Source organism: Hyperoodon ampullatus, assembly GCF_949752795.1.
Source record: "Hyperoodon ampullatus genome assembly, chromosome: 19".
Taxonomy (NCBI): domain Eukaryota; kingdom Metazoa; phylum Chordata; class Mammalia; order Artiodactyla; family Ziphiidae; genus Hyperoodon; species Hyperoodon ampullatus.
The window spans coordinates 16,797,959-16,815,139 of NC_136932.1; the positions used below are offsets into that span (position 1 = coordinate 16,797,959).

A 17,181-nucleotide genomic window follows, 5' to 3' on the forward strand; every position below is an offset into this window, starting at 1 on the left:
GAGGGCCTGCCCCGCGAACACAAGGGCAGCAGCCGAAGTCCTGGGAGGGCAGCGCATGTGGCTCAGGCAGGGCAGTCTAGACGCTGAAACCAGTCCCCCCAAGATGTGCTTAGGTGAGCACGGGGGAAAGATCCCATGAACACTCACCGCAATAGCACAGCGCAGACGACGCAAGAGCATTTAACAAATTCCCAGCTGCCAGGGTTACCTCTGCCCTCTCAAAAGGCATTGGCACCTTGGCACTTCTTAAAATATTCCGGACAAGCTCTACTAAAACTTAGCTAAGTATTGGGCTTCCCAGTTAAGTAGACCAAATTCTTGACTGGAAGACTCTCAGTGCTCTGAGGCCCCTTGACCTTTTCTTTGTCTAATGACTGAAGCCAGAGATCTACTGATGGTGCTCTGGTGGCAGTAGTGCTCATGACCACCATGTGGGCCGCCCCTTGAGAGGGTGTGCCCAGCACGGTCCCTGCAGACAGCCCACACCAAGCACAAGGTGATCTGATGGGGGAGGGAGGCAGTGCATTCAGGGATGTCTGAAGGCACCAGGCTAGGGCCGCCTGATGCTCCCGTGGCCAGAGCCATATGGCCTTGACAAGGAAGCCAGAACACTAAAGCCTGCTGGCCAAGACTACCTTCCCCTGATCAAACGCGAGGCTGCACCTCCGTGATCCCATTTTTCTGGCAACTCCGCCTGCCTTGCCCCTGGGCTCGGAGTTGAACGTCGGGGCAGCACCCAGGCCCTGGCGCTGGGGGAGGGCTGGGGGTGCGGGCGCAGTGACATGGGCTGGCTGGGGGCTGGCTTCCAGGTGAAGGCCGTGCTGGATGAGATCCTGGAGAAGATCCCGGAGACCTTCAACATGGCCGAGATCATGGCCAAGGCCGCCGAGAAGACCCCCTACGTGGTTGTCGCCTTCCAAGAATGTGAGAGAATGAACATCCTGACCAACGAAATGCGCCGCTCGCTGAAGGAGCTGAACCTGGGGCTGAAGGTAAAAACGGGGGTGGCAGGACCTGGGGTGTGACTTGGGACACGGGCTGCCCACCGCAGGCTGACTTCCCTTGGCCGGCCGCAAGACCAACAAGCCCCAGGCCACTGGGGGAGGGCGGCACCTCGAGTTCCCCAGTCTGGAGGAGTGGGCCCCTCAGGGCATCTGCAGGGGCACTGCACAGACCCACATCAACTCACGACACGGGGAGGGGGGTGCTCGCCCACCTGAGAGCAGGTGAAACAAGGCATAGGACTGACCGGGTCTGCGTCTGTGCCGAGCGCCCCAGCACCCCTGTCTGCGTATCCCTCAGGGAGAACTGACCATCACGACCGACATGGAAGACCTGTCCACGGCTCTGTTCTATGACACTGTGCCCGACACGTGGATGGCCCGGGCCTACCCCTCAAGGATGGGCCTGGCGGCCTGGTACGCCGACCTGCTGCTCCGCATCAGGGTAAGGACAGGCTTCTGGGGGAGCCGCTGGCCTGACGCTCAGCAAACCTGCCCCCAGGGCCTGAGGAGTGAGGCTGGGTTGGCGGGGGAACATGCATCCCCGTCAGAGGCCTGGAGGCCCCTGCTGGCCTGGTCTTGGTCGGAGCACAGCCGGAAGGGCCTGGGCCACACCACGAGCACGCAGGCCCGACAACGCAGGAACTTCCTCCCCGAAGGAGAAAAGGGCGAGCGCGAAGCAAGAGCTGCTTCTGTGGCCGCAGGTGCAGAGGCCCTCCCAGCAGAGCCCAGGAGGCTCCAGGGACACCCGTCAGGGGAGCCACCTCCTGGGGGAGAAAGAGCGCAGCAGCCTCTTTCAGACCCAAATCCTCTCAATTGTGAGCCCCGCTCCTGGACCCTGCTCTCCCCGTCCAGACCGTGAAGGGGCGTCTCAGGCAGGCGGCCGTCCTCTGTGCAGAGGCGGGGAGGCTCTAGCACGGCCCCGCTCCCGTCCCCTGCAGGAGCTCGAGGCCTGGACGACGGACTTCACACTGCCTACCACCGTGTGGCTGGCCGGCTTCTTCAACCCACAGTCCTTCCTCACGGCCATCATGCAGTCCATGGCCAGGAAGAACGAGTGGCCACTGGACAAGATGTGTCTGTCTGTGGAGGTGACCAAGAAGAACCGGGAGGACGTGACCGCGCCCCCCCGGGAGGGCTCCTACGTGTACGGGCTCTTCATGGAAGGTAACGGGCACTGGCAGGGGAAGCACTGGGGGCACGTGGGTTCACAGTGGCCTGAGGAGCCCAACCACGCGCCGGCCTCCGCTTGGCTCTGCTGCGGTGCAGGCTCGTCCGCAGACCTGAGCCCCCGTTTTGAGGCCATAAGGAGCTCAGCCCTGGAGCCCAGGACAGGCATATGTTCTGGGGGTGAGGGTCCAGGAGCCCACCTCTGTCAGGGCTACTGTCCAACCACCGCAACCCCAAGGCACAAGTTCAAGGGCAGGGAGGCCCGGCCGGCCCCCTCCCCTGAGCCCAGTGCGAGGCCATCCCATGGCCAGGTCCCAGCAGCAGGGGTGGGGGTGGGGGGCGAGGCTGGCACTCATTCAGTTCCGCCCACGTCACCCCCGTCCTGCACCTGGCAAGGTCGGACAGGACCGGACGGCAGGCCCACTCTGAGTTGGGTGCCAGCGACTCCCCCACCCTCCTTAGCGACTGATGTCACCCCTTTACCCCCGCCCCGTGCCCACATCACCCAGACAAGCACAGCAGCACCCGTTCTCCATGTTTATTTTGGAATTACAGACAGGAAATGTAAGCATCATTAAATAGGGTGAGTAGAAATAAGTCTGGTTCAAGGCAATAACAGTTCTATGTGCATATACGTATTTATACTGTGCAGGTACACATAGGACAGTCGCTACATAGGGAGGGAAGCAGGGAGCTTTAGTCTGTCATTTTCAGCTAGAGTTGTTATGATTTCCTGCCACTGAAATGAACAAGGCTGACACATGAGGCTCTGAAACCACCAGGCACGTAGACAATGGAGCCCAGCGCTTTAGGGCTGATCTGTCCCTCAGAGGTGCACAGCGAGACACACAGGCAGTCACGCCGTGCACACGACCCCCACCCCGTCCTCTGCCTACAGCGCCCCCTGCAACAATCCCTGTGCGGTCCAGGCCCTGGCACCTGGCCTATCCCTGCAGGGGTGCGGGTGCAAGCCAGGCCCCCCACTGCCAGCACGACAGATGGGAACTGGGAACCAGTCACCTCACCCTGGGCCACCCTGACCCTCGGCCGTGCTGTCCCTGCAGGAGCTCGCTGGGACACCCAGACGGGAGTCATCGCCGAAGCGCGGCTGAAAGAGCTGACGCCGGCCATGCCCGTCATCTTCATCAAGGCCATCCCTGTGGACCGCATGGAGACCAAGAACATCTATGAGTGTCCCGTGTACAAAACACGCATCCGCGGCCCCACCTACGTCTGGACCTTTAACCTGAAGACCAAAGAGAAGGCAGCAAAGTGGATCCTGGCAGCCGTGGCGCTGCTCCTACAGGTCTAGCTGGAGCCCCGAGTCCCGCCACGAGGCCCATGCTGCCCGGGGCCAGGTACTGACTGCAACTTCAAATTTACAGTTAGTTAGGAACTCAGCCTTGCAACTATCACTTACTTTCACAGGAACTGATGATTGCTTTTTTGTTCTCCTAAATAATCGAGGCACTTTATAACCATGCACATCTAGACTAGCCAGAGGGTGGAGGGCAGCCTGGGAGAGGGGTGTGGATTGGATTAAAACAATGAAGCCACTTAGCCAGGTTTGTCTGATTCACTTGAGCCGGCCTGATGGCCACCAGGGGCCTGGCACAGGCTTGGGGGTGAGGCCCCAATTCCCAGCAGCCAGGGGAGCATCCCAGGAACCAAACCCCCAAATCCTGACTTCCCACAGGGTCAGTTGGGTTTATCTTTTCCCACCGGTGGCATGTAGGGTTAGAGCTGGAGGCAGTCACACCCTTGCCTGATGCTACCTGCAAACACCCACCACTAAGGGCCAGGGTGTTCCATTCCCGTACAAACAGGAGCGGCCGCTGCCACAGGCACTGTCCCCTAAAGCACTATTCCTTCTCTCAAGCAAGAAAACCTCCTTCGATTATGGTAATGCCGCCTCCCTGCCCCAGAATTCTGAAAAGCAAACTATTCCACGGAGGGGCCATTTCCATACAGCTCAAGTGCTTCCCTGTCAACTGCCCACTTTCTGAAACTGCTGGGAGCAGGAGGGACCACTTTAAACACGTCTGTGTCCCGGGAGGCTGCGATAAGCGGTCGTCCCCTCTTGGTTCTGGGCAGCGTGTCCGTTGTCTGTTGTCTCCCTCCCTTCTCCCCCGCATCAGTTCTCACTTCCTGCCACCAGACAAAGTAGACTTTAAAACAAAGTCTACAATAGTAGACAAAGAAGGGCATTATGTAACAATAAAGGGATCAATACGAGAAGACAATATAACGTTCATTAAACATATATGCACCTAATATAGAAGCACCTAAATGTATAAGGCAAATATTAACAGATGTAAAGGGAGAAACTGACAATAACAACAAAATAGCAAGGGACTTTAACACCCCTTTAAATCAATGGACAGATCATCCAGAAAGTCAATAAGGAAACAGTAGTCTCAAATGACATATTAGGTCAGTTGGACTTAATAGATAACTAGAGCACATTCCATCCAAAAGCAGAAGAATACACATTCTTTTCAAGTGCACATGGAACATTCACCAGGATGGATCATGTGCTAGGCCACAAAACAAGACTTGACAGATTTAAGAGTACAGAAATTATATCAAGCATTTTTTTCCAACCACAACAGTATAAAACTAGAAAGCAATTCTAGGAAGAAAAATGGAAAAATACATACACACGGAGACTAAACAACATGCTACCAAAAAAAAAAAAAAAACCAATGGGTTAATGAAGAAATCAAAAAGGAAATCAGAAAATACTTCCAGACAAACAAAAATAAAAACACAACTGTCCAACATCTATGGGATGCAGCAAAACCAGCTCTAAGAGGGAAGTTCATAGCGATACAGGCCCACCTCAAAACAAGAAAAATCTCAAACAACCTAACCCACCATCTAGGAATTAATTAGAATTAGAAAATGAAGAACAAACAAAGCCCAAGTCAGCAGAAGAGGGACAGGTGCTCAGCAGCCAAGACACCCTGACTTCCATCTGCAGGCACTGCGCCCCAGGGCTGAGCGCTGCAGCACCGCAGTGGGCACAGGGAGGCCAGGGCACGGGCGACAGGGCTAAGGAGAGGTGGTGTGTACACACACACACACACACACGCACGCACGCCAGCAGGGACAGGCCCCCATCTGACGGACCTAGGTAATGGGTGCAGACAAAATGAGACGATGATGAACTAGAAAACCAGGGGTACAGGAAGGCAGCTAGCAGGGCCCACAGACTGCAGCGGGGGCCCATAGGCTGGCACCTCGGTGTTTTCTAGCTTCAAAGCAGAGTAAAGCAAGCACCACCCCGCCGCACCCCCCCACACCTGGCCTCCTTCTAAGTTCAACTTGATGCTGAAGTAGTTTTGTGAAAACTTTTTTCCAAGTATTCACCCAATCCATGGGTGAAGAAGAGGTCCTAGAAGCCCTAACTCCAAGGCCAATAATTTACAACAATCCTGGGGCCTGGTGGGGCTAAGAGGGAGAAGGAAAAATGCCCCTCAAATCCTCCCTTCCTGGGGCCTAGAGACTCCACCCCTTTGGAAGGCAGGAGTCCTGCCCCCAGAGCCTGGCCACCGGGCAACCACCTCTGCTGGCCAGGAGGGGTCACTGTAGCCCTTTGTGTCCAGGCTGGAGGGCCAGGAGAGCCACCACTCTGCTGGAGGACATAAAACTGCCAGTGGCCACCAGGCAACTCATTTTAATCCCTGGTAATAAGCACAAAATGGGGAGATTTTCCAGTTTTGCCTAAAGCCTGAAATAAAACATTTATTCCACACTCTACACATTGTGGGTAGATGACAAAATTCTCTTCGAACTTTGCGAAAGATGATTCACCTTGCTTGGAGTTGCAATCCAGCCTTGGGGAGACAGAGCCTGGGACAAAAGCTATGCTGCGTCTAAAGGTGCCGTGACGCCTGCAGCAGTCCTGGTGGGTGGAAGGGTAGGGGCCCTGGCTGGGGCGAGTGCCCGGGGGAAGAGGGAGGGCCCCGCCCAGGACCATCCCAAAGGCAACCGGCAGAGACAAAGCGAGCAGCTCGCAAAGGGGGCAGCCGCGGATTGCTCAAGCCCAGCCGTGGCACGGCACAATGCTCACAATGCTCACTCTGGCCCCACAGCATCTGCAGGAATGCAAACACTGTTTACTGAAAGCCTCTCTCCAAACAGAAACCCAGTGCCCCGGCACAGGCACATTCTTTTGGCTTCCCTCCTCTCACTGTCCCACAGGACAATTTAATAACTGGTTTGGAGGCAAACAGTGTTCACTGATGGGCTGCTGCCCCCAGGCAGCGTGGCGTGGCCACTGCTCCACCCAACTCCCCACCACGACAGCCTGCAGATCTGCCCAGGCCCAGGGGAGGGGCTGTGGCGCGCTGTCTGACGGGGTGCCCCCCGGCGCCCCACGCACACAGCAAGGTGGCGCGGGCTAGGCCAGCCACGGCCGCCCAGGACCCACGGACGAACGCCACCATCGGAGCCACCAGCCCTTTGGAGGGAGACAACGAGAAGCTGCCTCCAGAGCAGATGGGCAGGGATGGAATCCCGTCTGCTGCCCCCAGCCCCAAGGATGAGCTGCCATGCCCTGGGGCTGCGAGGCCTTCTCTCTGGGCAAGGTTCAAGGACCTGAAGGTCTGGGGACTGGGCAGGGAGGTTCTGAAATCTGCTCCTGGAGACACTGGGGGCGGCGCAGGAGCACACGGGTAGATACCAGAAGAAGCAGGTAAAAGAGTCAAAAGTGGCTGCTAGGGGGAAGGAAGGGCCGCTGCATCTTGCTGGCCTGTCGGTTTTACTCTCTAAATTCGCAGGTTATCTGAATGAAATTTAAAGTAATTAAAATGCTGAGGAAAAAATGAAACCAATAAAATTTTTTAAAGTGAGGCTGAAAAGAGAACAATGGTACCAGGCCGCAGGGGCCGCGGGCCGCACACAGTGCCAACGCGGACAACGCTCGGCCGCTCAATCCTTTATCCTTGTCCTCCCGCCTCCTCTCTCCCTTCCCCACAGGCCAAAGGCCCAACCATTCCCATCCCCCCCCACCCCCTAGCGTGGGCTGGACCAGCAAAGTCTGGCCCAGAACATCTCACCCGGGAGACTGATCCCATCTGGGGCCACACGGGGGGAGGTCAGGGTCTAAAGTGATCTGGAACCCACAGAGTGACTCAGGAGAGACCCCACCTCCGACAGCAGCTGCACCCTGGACGGCCTCCCGGGGTCCGAACAGCCAAGGGGCAGCTCAGGTGAGGCCTCGTCTCGTCCTCCCGTGGGACACGGCCAGAGGCCCGGCCGCTAGGGGGAGGCTCCTGGGCAGGCGGAGCACGTCCTGCTACCAGCTGCCAGCACGACAGCATCTCATCTCCGTAAGCGCACGTCACAGAAACGTCAGGGAGATGAGGCAGCAGCCCCGGGGCCTCTCATGCCGGCAGCTGCGGCGGCCCAGGGCAGCAAGCCAGGACGCTCCCGACCAAGAGCGCTGCCCCTCCGCTCCCACTGCCTTCGGAACGGCGTGCTCAGCAGCGAGGAGGGGGTGCAGAATCTACCTCTGTACCCGGTGGCCACCAGGCCCTCACGCCAGGGCCGCCTCCGGCCCCCGGGGACGGGAGAGCATAAGCGGGCCCCACAATGCTGACCGCACCACAGCCCCAGGACGTGGCAGAAGGTAGAAGGGCTGCCTCACTTAGCACCAGGCTTCCAAAACCTCCACACCCACCCACGAGCCCAGACATACACCCCTGGACATGTAACCAAGAAAGGACGAAAGGGCCCTGGAGTCCCTGCGAGAGGCCCCGGGGACCCCCACTGGGGGGAGCCCCCTGTACCCCTAGTGACCCCCTGGGAAACCGCACTGGGCCGGCCCGGTAGTCAGTACCTGCTGTTCTCAGAAGAAGTTCTTAATCAGCGGAGTCACCATCTTCACCCACAGCTTCACCTGCCGGCTCGGCTGCTCAAAGGTGGCAGAGGACACCATGCCCGACCTCAGGTAGAGCTGCTCCTGCTCCTGGGGAAGAGGAACAAACAGGAGTTAGGGGTCGGCTCCAGCACCAGGTGACGCAGCCTGCCGGCCCAGGGGCTCCATGGGGGCCCCAGCGTAGGTCGCCCCTGTACACATTCCTTAGAAAAGCCAAGAAGCCAGTGTGTTTCAATTTTTAAGACCAAGCAAGACGTGTGTGGGACAGGCAATTTAGAGTTGAAGAAATACAGCTGGTGGAAAAAATATTTAAAAGTTCGCCCTCACTAAATGAGGTAGTGCCAATTAAAATAATGAGATTTTCTTTAAATGAGACACAGTTTTTTCTTCTCTCAAACTGGCAAAGAGTTGTTTTGTAACATCATCGCCCTCTGCTGATGAAGGCCGAGGGAACAGGCACTCTCGGACACTGCTGATGGAATGAATGGAAAGGGGGCGCGAATCATCTGTCTGTAGAGCAATTTGGCAACAAGTACCAAAAGCCTTAAAAAGCTCCACTTGCAAGAGTTTGTCCCAAGAAAATAACTATGCACTAAGATTTTTGTGTACTGATATTTATCACACCAACATTTATGACAGAGAAAACCTGGAAACCCCCTAAATGTCCACCAACCAGCTAATTAAATATAATAAACACACAAGACAAATCAGCATTCACCATAAGATAATCATACTCTAGAAAAACATTTACTTAACCATATGGGAAAGTGCAAATATATTAAGTGAAAGACACTGGATATGAGTTAACATACACAATATAATCCTACTTTCGTTAAGAAGAAAAAAACAAGTTACACCTCTCCATATGCACACAGAACAAGACAGACAGGAGCAATCAAAGCGATTTCAGTGACTCTCTCTGGACGAAAGGGTTATAGCGTCCTGTAACTTTTCTCGATTCTTACAATGAACGACTATTACTTACATATTTAAAAACAGGTTAAAAAACACTGATATAAGCCTCGTCTTAAATTGTGTTTAGAATCTTTGAGAGGAGAAACTGTCTCTTTTTAAAACATTACACCCTACAAGTGCTGTGTTTCCCTAATAAGGTATCGAAGCTTTCAAAGGGCAAAAGGCAGCAGTCAGGGGATGTGATTCTGTGTCCACCACCAGGAGTGGTGACATCCCTCTCTGAACCTTGTGTCCCTTTAATCTATAAAATACTGACTTTACCCACACTATGGTGAGGATCCCCCAACGCTGGCTTTGCAAACACCCTGTCCACTGCGGGACCAGGAGCCCCAAGGGGACAGTGGATGCCACCGCACCATCCCACTGGGAGCTGGACACAGGAATGGAAGCCACGTCCCTCCCCAGGGAGGACAGGGGATGAAGGACACCGCGCCCTCCTGGACATTACAGAATCTGTCCACAGCTCTTCCCGTCACGGGCTGGGGAAATCTAGTGCCCGACTTCACATCTTCCTGCACAGTTTTTGTGCTCACTCCCTTGTGAGTGGTACTCCCAGGGCCGGGGTCCCTGGCGCTTCAGGTCTGAGCAGACTTTGCCGGCCGCCCGCTGACCACGGCTGGATGGGCCTCATGGAGGAGCCAGCCTCGGTCTCGGGGGGCTGCTTTGCAGAAGTCTCCAAAGACCCGGCTCCAGCTTTATGTTTTCCAATGAATACACAGCCAAGATTTCAATTAAATTACCAGAAACACTTAAGTTTCCTCACAGACTCCACACGGGGATGGAGAAGGAAGTCAGCTGGTCAAGGTTACAATGCTGTTCAAGGGAGTCTTTCTTAGGTCACAAGTGGTAAACCGTGTCCTCTGAACAAAACCAGGAAGCTTTCAGTTTTTATTGTACGTACTAAGTGAAGGGAGGGACTTCGGATTCGGATAAAAATATCTCCCCACTCCGGTGCCCAGTGTGACATGAACAGGGCCCTTCCCTGGATCCCCAGGAGGACTCCAGAGGCAGCTTCTGAGAGCAGGGACCCGGGCAGCCGGGGTTTCAGGGACTTTCTGGGCTCGGGGAAGGTTGTGTGGCTGGGCAGTCCCAGCATCGGGCACCGTATGGGCCTCTCCAGAGGGTGGCTGCAGTCCCAGTATATAAATACACAGGTGGAGTTATCCAGAAATGCATTTTTGCATTTCAAAGGCACAGAAATCAACGTGCCTCTAAAGAAAGGAAGGACTGCAGTGGCATGAACTGCCACCCTCCCACCATCAAAAGCCGCTGGGATTCAGGTTTGGGAAGAAAAACAAAATATCCCAAATATGTCATTTGGGAAAGCAGCTCCTGACCACAACCGGCCTAGCTTTTCTCAAGATCCAGGATGTGGGTTCAGTCCCCTTACTCAGGAAGTGGGGGAGAGCGGCCAGCACCGGGACCCTGGGCAGAGACTTGCTCCCCCAAATCAGTCCAGACCCACAGAGACCTGGTCCTCGCCAGAGGCCACGTTCACACTGACCACTCGCTACCGTCTGAGGAAACCCGGCTCTCAGCAACCGAGGCGAAAGTCCAGGAGACCCCACTGTTCCTCTCAACCCAGCCCGCTCTGAGGCCGGCCGGCCCCTATTGGAACCTCCTCGGTCATTTGCTGGAAGCCTCACCATAGCATCTGTGATCTGCTGAGGAGATCAGATTCTCCCGCTGGCCACCCAGAGCCCGACCGCTGCCACTTCCTCTCGGCCTTGGTCGTGAAGTCCTTCCCGGCACCAAGGCCCCACTCAGTCACTGACAAGATTCCCAGATCGCAGGAGGCAGATCCCAGGGAACAAGGCAGTTACCATTTCCTCGTCCATCAACAAAGGCTCCAACAATTTCGCAACAGTAGTTCCCAAACACAAGAATAAAAGCTTAACTCAGTCTATATGCTTCTGAGGGCTGGCCTACGGCAGTGTTATCTACATTCCCATGACTCAGGAGGGAAGCTGGCACCTTCCCTGGAAAGGCTTTGTTGTCAAGGTCACAAATTTGTGAGCCCAAAGGATCACCTAGGTTTCACATACACAGGTGCTGTGCTTGCATTCTCGAAAGTTCATCAGCACTGCTGCAGGTGCTCAAATGCGAAGATTCACACAGAAGCACTAACTTTCAGTTATTCTCGACTTTAAACAGAAAGACCATCACGAAAGGAGGCCGAGACCGCTGCCCCTTGGGGAGTCACTGCCACGTTCCTATCCCGGGGAGCAAAGGGCGCTCTCCCCTGTACCCCCTCCCCGACCTGACCGTGGGTTTCCAGCAGCCGGCAGCAGAGGCTCAGGGTCCCGTCCCCCGGGACTCTCCAGCCCCACCTCAGAAGAAGGGGCCGCTCTCCCGTGAGCCGTGCCGGGAAGTCTCTTCCCAGGGGAGCGAGAGGTCCTTGGTGGGCCACGTAACGCGCCCACCGAGCCGGACAAGGCAAGTTCTGTGTTCTCTCGGGCTCCAGGTCCCTGCTCTCAAGAAAAATGCCTGCCTTCCCCTCTCATAACTGTAAGGAAAGAAATCCCATTACAACTAGGAGCGTGACAAAAACAACACAGAAATTCCAAGACACCTTGGAAACAGGGGCCTGCCTCGCCCAACCTCCGTCCCCCGACACGGGCAGGAGGCGAGGCAGCCACAGCCTTCCACTGCGTCCCGCCCACCACCGGCCCCCACAAACATGCCACACGGGGCCCCTGCGCCTGGCCAGGCACACCTCTGAGCAGTCCCTCCACCATCTCCTCTGTAGGTCAATCCCAAACCAGATCATTACCAAGTGAAACAATCTGAACTAAAATAAATAGAATTCAAGTCCTCGGCGCAACAGGATCGTGCATGCCGACTCAAGGGCACAGACAGAAATCTGTGAGCGGGACTGTCAGAGCGCTCGCGATGGCTCAGCTCCCCATGAACCACCTCTGCCTGCACGGGCCTCTAAGTTCATTCTAAGGTTTGGCTCTTTTTTCCAGGTTCTCTGTCTCCACGTGCAGAGATTCTGGCTTCCTGCGTGCCCCTTCCGCCTGGGTGGCAACCCTGCCTCCTGCCTCTCCCTCCCCCGGCTCTGAAGCACCTCCTGGGGAGGGTCTTCATCAGAAATGACCGAGGCCACTTGAGGCTCTTCCCTAACGGACCCAGGTCCTGTGTAACCCTGGCTCCTTACCCCCTCTCATAGTTGATCCGCAGTCTCAGAAGAGGTTGGGAACCAGCGCTGTATTCACATGCCAGTGAGAACAGTGTTCTCTTCCCGTGCAGGGAAAGAAAATGTCCTCCAGGATGTAAGGGGTGGGGGTGGGGGGAGCCCCTACAGGGCAAGAGCGAGCCCCGGGCTGGAGGCAGAAGGGCCCGGGCTTCAAAGGACAGCCCTGCGGCAGGTGTCCCTCAGGACCGGCCACCAGGACACGCGAGAGGACCCCGGTTCTTTCCCACTCTGCTCAGCCCCCGGCAGGAGAGGACGGCAGAGGCAGCCCTCGGGGACCTGGCACCCAGCTATGCCGCCCCCACCCCCCCGGGGAGGTCCCACCTGCCCCAACCAACCTGGTGAAGCTGCTGCTGCAGGGCCCGGCTCTCCGTCACAATGGCGATCTGGGCCTCCAGGTCCCGGTGAACTGACCTGTACCCAAAATTAGGAGAGCCAATCAACGTGAGACAGGGCAGGCTGCTCCCTGCCAGGTACAGCCAGAGGCCTGCAGGGAAAAGGAAACGTGCAGACAGGAAGTGAGCACAGCAGCTGCCATAGCCTCTCCAGTCGCGCTCCAACCTAAGAGGAAAGCAGCCCCCCACGGGGTTTGCGTGAACAAGACACCGAGGGGATGGGCTAAGCTGGGGCCACGTCTGCCCAGCCCAGGGTGCTGCCAGGAGGCACAGGGACCGCAGTGTCTGCGGGGCAGCCCGGCACTAGGGACGCTCACTGGGACGGCTCCCCTTTCCGCCGCATGGCACGCTGTGGCCTCTTTTCCCGACAGGGCGAGAAGTGGGTTCTTAAAAGGACCCTGGTGATGCCCATGCTCAGGCTCTGTTCTCACCCCCACCCACCCCGCGATGCTACCAGAGCCCCTCCCAGAGAGCGCAGGACCTCTAATCCCTGCTCTCTGAACTGCCTCAGCCACGTCCTGGCCACCATCCAGCCTCCCATGTCCTTCCGCAGGCCCGGAGGGAAAGCGGCCCAGCAGAGCTCAGGTCACACCTGCTTCAGGAAAGAAGCCAGCTGACCTGTGGGCTCGGGAACAGAGATGCTTTCACCCAAGCCAGCAGACGTGGGGCGGTTACGGGGTGACAAAGGACTGGGTTTAAGAGCGGGTTACATGGCAAAGCAGGCCGTAAGCAGCCTGTGGGGTGGAGGGCATCTGTCCTTCCTCCTAGAACTGGCGTGAGGATGCCCCCACCAAAACCCTTGCAAGAGCAGAGGGCAGAGATGCGAGGGGACTGGTCCAGCTCCCACCTCCTCCCAGAGGAGCGCTCCGTGGGCCCCTGAGTCAGAGCTCTCGATGTCTGGGCTCCTATGGGATTTTGTCCCAAATCTCTTAAGGTGGAGCCTAGGTCTGACCGAGCTATTAAGGGTCCCTGCAAGGGGAGGAGCAGCCCAGCACGGGCCCTTTAAGAGGGTTTTGGGGCGGGGGACAGCCGATAGAGCCCCAGCCTGAAAACAGAGCTCAGGTTACTCCACTGCTGCATCTACCTGCTGCATCTACCTGAAGACGAGCTGGGCCCTGCCTCCCCAGGGCCACTCGACTCTCCCTCGCTCAGACTGCTGACTGTGAAGCCCACCAGGGCGCCAGAAATGAGCCTGCTGGGGGCTCGGGGCTTTAGGCCAAACAGACAGACGAAAGGTCACGAGAGGCCAGCACACGAGAGAACCTGGGAGGCCCTGTCCGTTTCAGTCCCACCCCAGAGAACACTGCTTCCCCCTTTTTTGCTAGAAAATGAGCCAGTTAATACCACAGACAGAGGAAAAAGCAGGGCTCGGTGTGAGCAGCCATGTGGTAGTGGCTCCTGCCTTGCCCGCCACCCTCCCCCAGCACTGGGAACTCGCCATCTCTGACACCACGGTGACATCTCTGTAATGAAGGTGATGGATTCTCTCAGAATCCTACATGTCACCTGAAACACAGCAGGCAGGTCCTCTGCTTTGCACCCCATTCCATCCCCTCCGAGTTCCAGGCCCCATAAGGACTACTTCTCCTAAAAAGACTATTCCCCAAACCTAACCTCTCAAGGACATCTGCTGCCCAGACTTCCTTCCTCCTACAGCGAGCCCAGGCTTGCATCTGGCCTCTATCTTTCCCTCCACGCTGCACCAAGAGCGCCCAGGCCAGGACACCCAGTGTGGCCACGTCAGTCCTAGGCTTCTCTGCAGGCCACCCCGCACAGGGCCGGCCTCCTCGCACCCTCCCACCACCACGGGTCTCTCCCCTGCCAACATGACCCTTTCAAAGGGCACACAGGCACGCAGGAGCAACGCAAGCAAATCAACAACATGTAACACACACCACACTCCTAAAATAGAAGGCCATTTCCTAATTCTCACTCAGACCAGGAGCATTTCCAAGAACGTCTTGGGTAAGAGGTGATGACTCTCTGCTGCCTGTTCCTGTAATACGTCTGCCACCCCCCCCAACACACACACACGCAGGGGCCACATCAAAGCCACTGCTTGCCCGTGTGTATCGCTCGATCAACTGCAGCCCGCTCCGCTGGGCCGCTGCATGTAAGCAACCGTGTGGCTCACCTTAGCACGCGGCCAGACCACGCGGGTGGGCAGGCTGGCCCTGGCACTCTGCTCCAGATGCCCAGGGAGGTCCGAGCCTCCTTCTCTGCAGTAAAGGCCCTCCATCTGCACTAGGCTCAGCCGCCCTGCCCCAGCCCTCCATAAGCCCAGGGCTGGGCGGGACAAGGCGAGATCTCCACCTGTTGTTACTGTTCCAACTCTTCTTTTATTCAATGTATTTTATTATTTCATATATTTTTTTTGGCTGCACCACGCGGCTTGCAGGATCTTAGTTCCCCAACCAGGGATCAAACCCGTGCCCCCTGCAGTGGAAGCTCGGAGTCCTAACCATTGGACTACCGGGGAATTCCCTGTTCCAACTCTTCTGATGCCAAGATTGGCCCCTTAAAGACACTGGGGGGCTTCCCTGGTGGCGCAGTGGTTGAGAGTCCGCCTGCTGATGCAGGGGACATGGGTTCGTGCCCCGGTCCGGGAAGATCCCACATGCCGCGGAGCGGCTGGGCCTGTGAGCCATGGCCGCTGAGCCTGCGTGTCCAGAGTCTGTGCTCCACAACGGGAGAGGCCACAACAGTGAGAGGCCCGTGTACCGCAAAAAAAAAAAAAAAAAAAGACACTGGGTCTGCTTGGTGCTACCTGTCCAGCTGGCTTGCCCAAGCCCACTCAGAGAGGGGACAGGTGAGAGCCAGGACTAGGGAGGCCCAACACCCACATGGGTGACGTGGGATTAGGCTGGTGTAAATCACTTGCCACCATGACCCTGTGTCCCTCCAAGGCTCCCAGACCACAGGGTCTGGCAGGGAAGGTGGGAAGGGCCTGGTCTTACACGTACTTATTTGTAAAATCTGCCTAAACGCAGACCACTCCCTCTCAAGGCAACCTATGCGTCAGCCATCAGAGCCAGGCAGCCCATCTCAGCCTGGCCCGCAGCTCCCCAGTATGGACCACTGCTTCTCAACCTGTTTTCATTCCTGATCCCTGAAGGAGCTTTTTAGCCCCGCTGAAGACTTTTTCAGCACCCTCCCCAAGAACCAGTCTCTGCTCCGTGGGGCAGCATCAACCCTGTTGGTTATGTACGACATACACCTATTTCTTCTCTTTTCTCTCTTCCCTGCCACCTCTGCCTCCCTCAGCTTCTTTCTGCTCTGGCCCAGGGTGGACTTCAGGTGAGTGCTTGGATTAAAGAGGCAGTGCTTTTTTACCTACTGACCACTTTGGTGAGGCCTGCAATCACCCAACCAACCTCCCCTGTAGACTCATTTGCACGGTCTTTCTCCATCAAAAAGAAAATAAAGACCATAAATGGCGCAACGGCCACCCTTTGGCGTGCCGTGATGGGGCGGGGCTTAGTGCAGCGTGGGAAGCCAGAGGGGGATGCCACGTGGTGCCACCAGCAGCTCCACACGATGCCCACAGCCTCAGAGAGCCCGGGACAGGGGGGCTGCTATGAACAAGAGTCCTTCTAGACAGAAGATCACCAAGTCAGGAGTTTTCAGCTATTGGTCTGTGCCCTAGAGACAACTGGGAGACTCTCACTCAGGGAGGGGAACGCACCACCCCCCCAAAAGGCCCTTTGAAGCTCCCGAGCCGTCAGAACCTCCAGCCAGACACACACGCCACTCAGGATGTCGGGGTGAACACACACACACAAAGGGTGAGACTGCCGGGCAGGGACTCACTGTCGGGAAACACAGCACTTCCCAGCCCGGCCATAAACCTGTTATCAAGCCCCAAGTCCTCATCCCAGGGCCCGACCTTTGGGCCCAACACCTCCAGCATTCCTGGAACCAGTGGATCAGGGAGAGACTCTGCAGCAGCAAGGACAGCACAGCGGGGGAGAAAGTGCCTTTGCGGGGGTGGGTGGTAGGGGGGGCGGGCACTGAACTTCAGCACCGGGGACAGCGGGTCTCACCACAAAGGGAGCATGCCGTGGGTACAGAGATGACTGGACTTGGAGGCCAGCAACTTCCGCTGCCTCCCAGCTCTGCAATGAGACATCCTGCCCCACGCCCTGGCCTCCTCTTTAGGGAGAGAGACACCTGCTTCCGCTCTGCTCGCGCCGACGGTCCTTCACAGTCCCAGCATCATGCTGAAGGGTAAACCAGATAGTCCCAGGCTGCCTGCAGCCCTGGCTCACCCTGGCCTCCAAGCCCCTTCCAACCTCAGTGCCCATCCTCCACTCTGACCACCCTGGCCCAGGGGGTGTCCTTCAAGCCTAGTGTAGCCTCGGGGCTCCACGCTTCTGTTCCCTCTGCCCAGACCTCTCCTGCCCGGGGGTCTCTGCTCAGTGTCACCTCCTCAGAGAGGCCCTCCCTGACCCCCATCTAACAGACCGCCATTCACCTGGAGCCCCCGCCTGCTCTGGTCTTCTTCAAAGCCCTTTCCACGACCTGACATTGTATTTGGATAGATTCATCCACTTATTATCT

At 56.9% G+C, this 17,181-nt stretch overlaps 2 protein-coding genes across 3 annotated transcripts in view; one reads left to right on the top strand and one right to left on the bottom strand.

Annotated features, from left to right (window-relative positions):
• Positions 1 to 3,594, top strand: part of DNAH17 (dynein axonemal heavy chain 17) — a gene marked incomplete at its 5' end in the record, with an annotated part of 109,903 nt that extends 106,309 nt beyond the window's left edge. For both annotated transcript variants that reach the window (XM_079725332.1, XM_079725333.1), the window contains 4 exons: positions 810 to 992; positions 1,303 to 1,446; positions 1,943 to 2,168; positions 3,236 to 3,594. In XM_079725332.1, coding sequence (XP_079581458.1) covers positions 810 to 992; positions 1,303 to 1,446; positions 1,943 to 2,168; positions 3,236 to 3,483 — 801 coding nt within the window. In that variant the 3' untranslated portion in view covers positions 3,484 to 3,594. The remainder of the gene's footprint in view (positions 1 to 809; positions 993 to 1,302; positions 1,447 to 1,942; positions 2,169 to 3,235) is intronic.
• PGS1 (phosphatidylglycerophosphate synthase 1) overlaps positions 2,695 to 17,181 on the bottom strand; it is a gene marked incomplete at its 5' end in the record, with an annotated part of 39,301 nt that continues 24,814 nt past the window's right edge. The window contains 3 exons of the mRNA XM_079725334.1: positions 2,695 to 3,417; positions 8,017 to 8,145; positions 12,565 to 12,713. Coding sequence (XP_079581460.1) covers positions 8,026 to 8,145; positions 12,565 to 12,713 — 269 coding nt within the window. The 3' untranslated portion in view covers positions 2,695 to 3,417; positions 8,017 to 8,025. The remainder of the gene's footprint in view (positions 3,418 to 8,016; positions 8,146 to 12,564; positions 12,714 to 17,181) is intronic.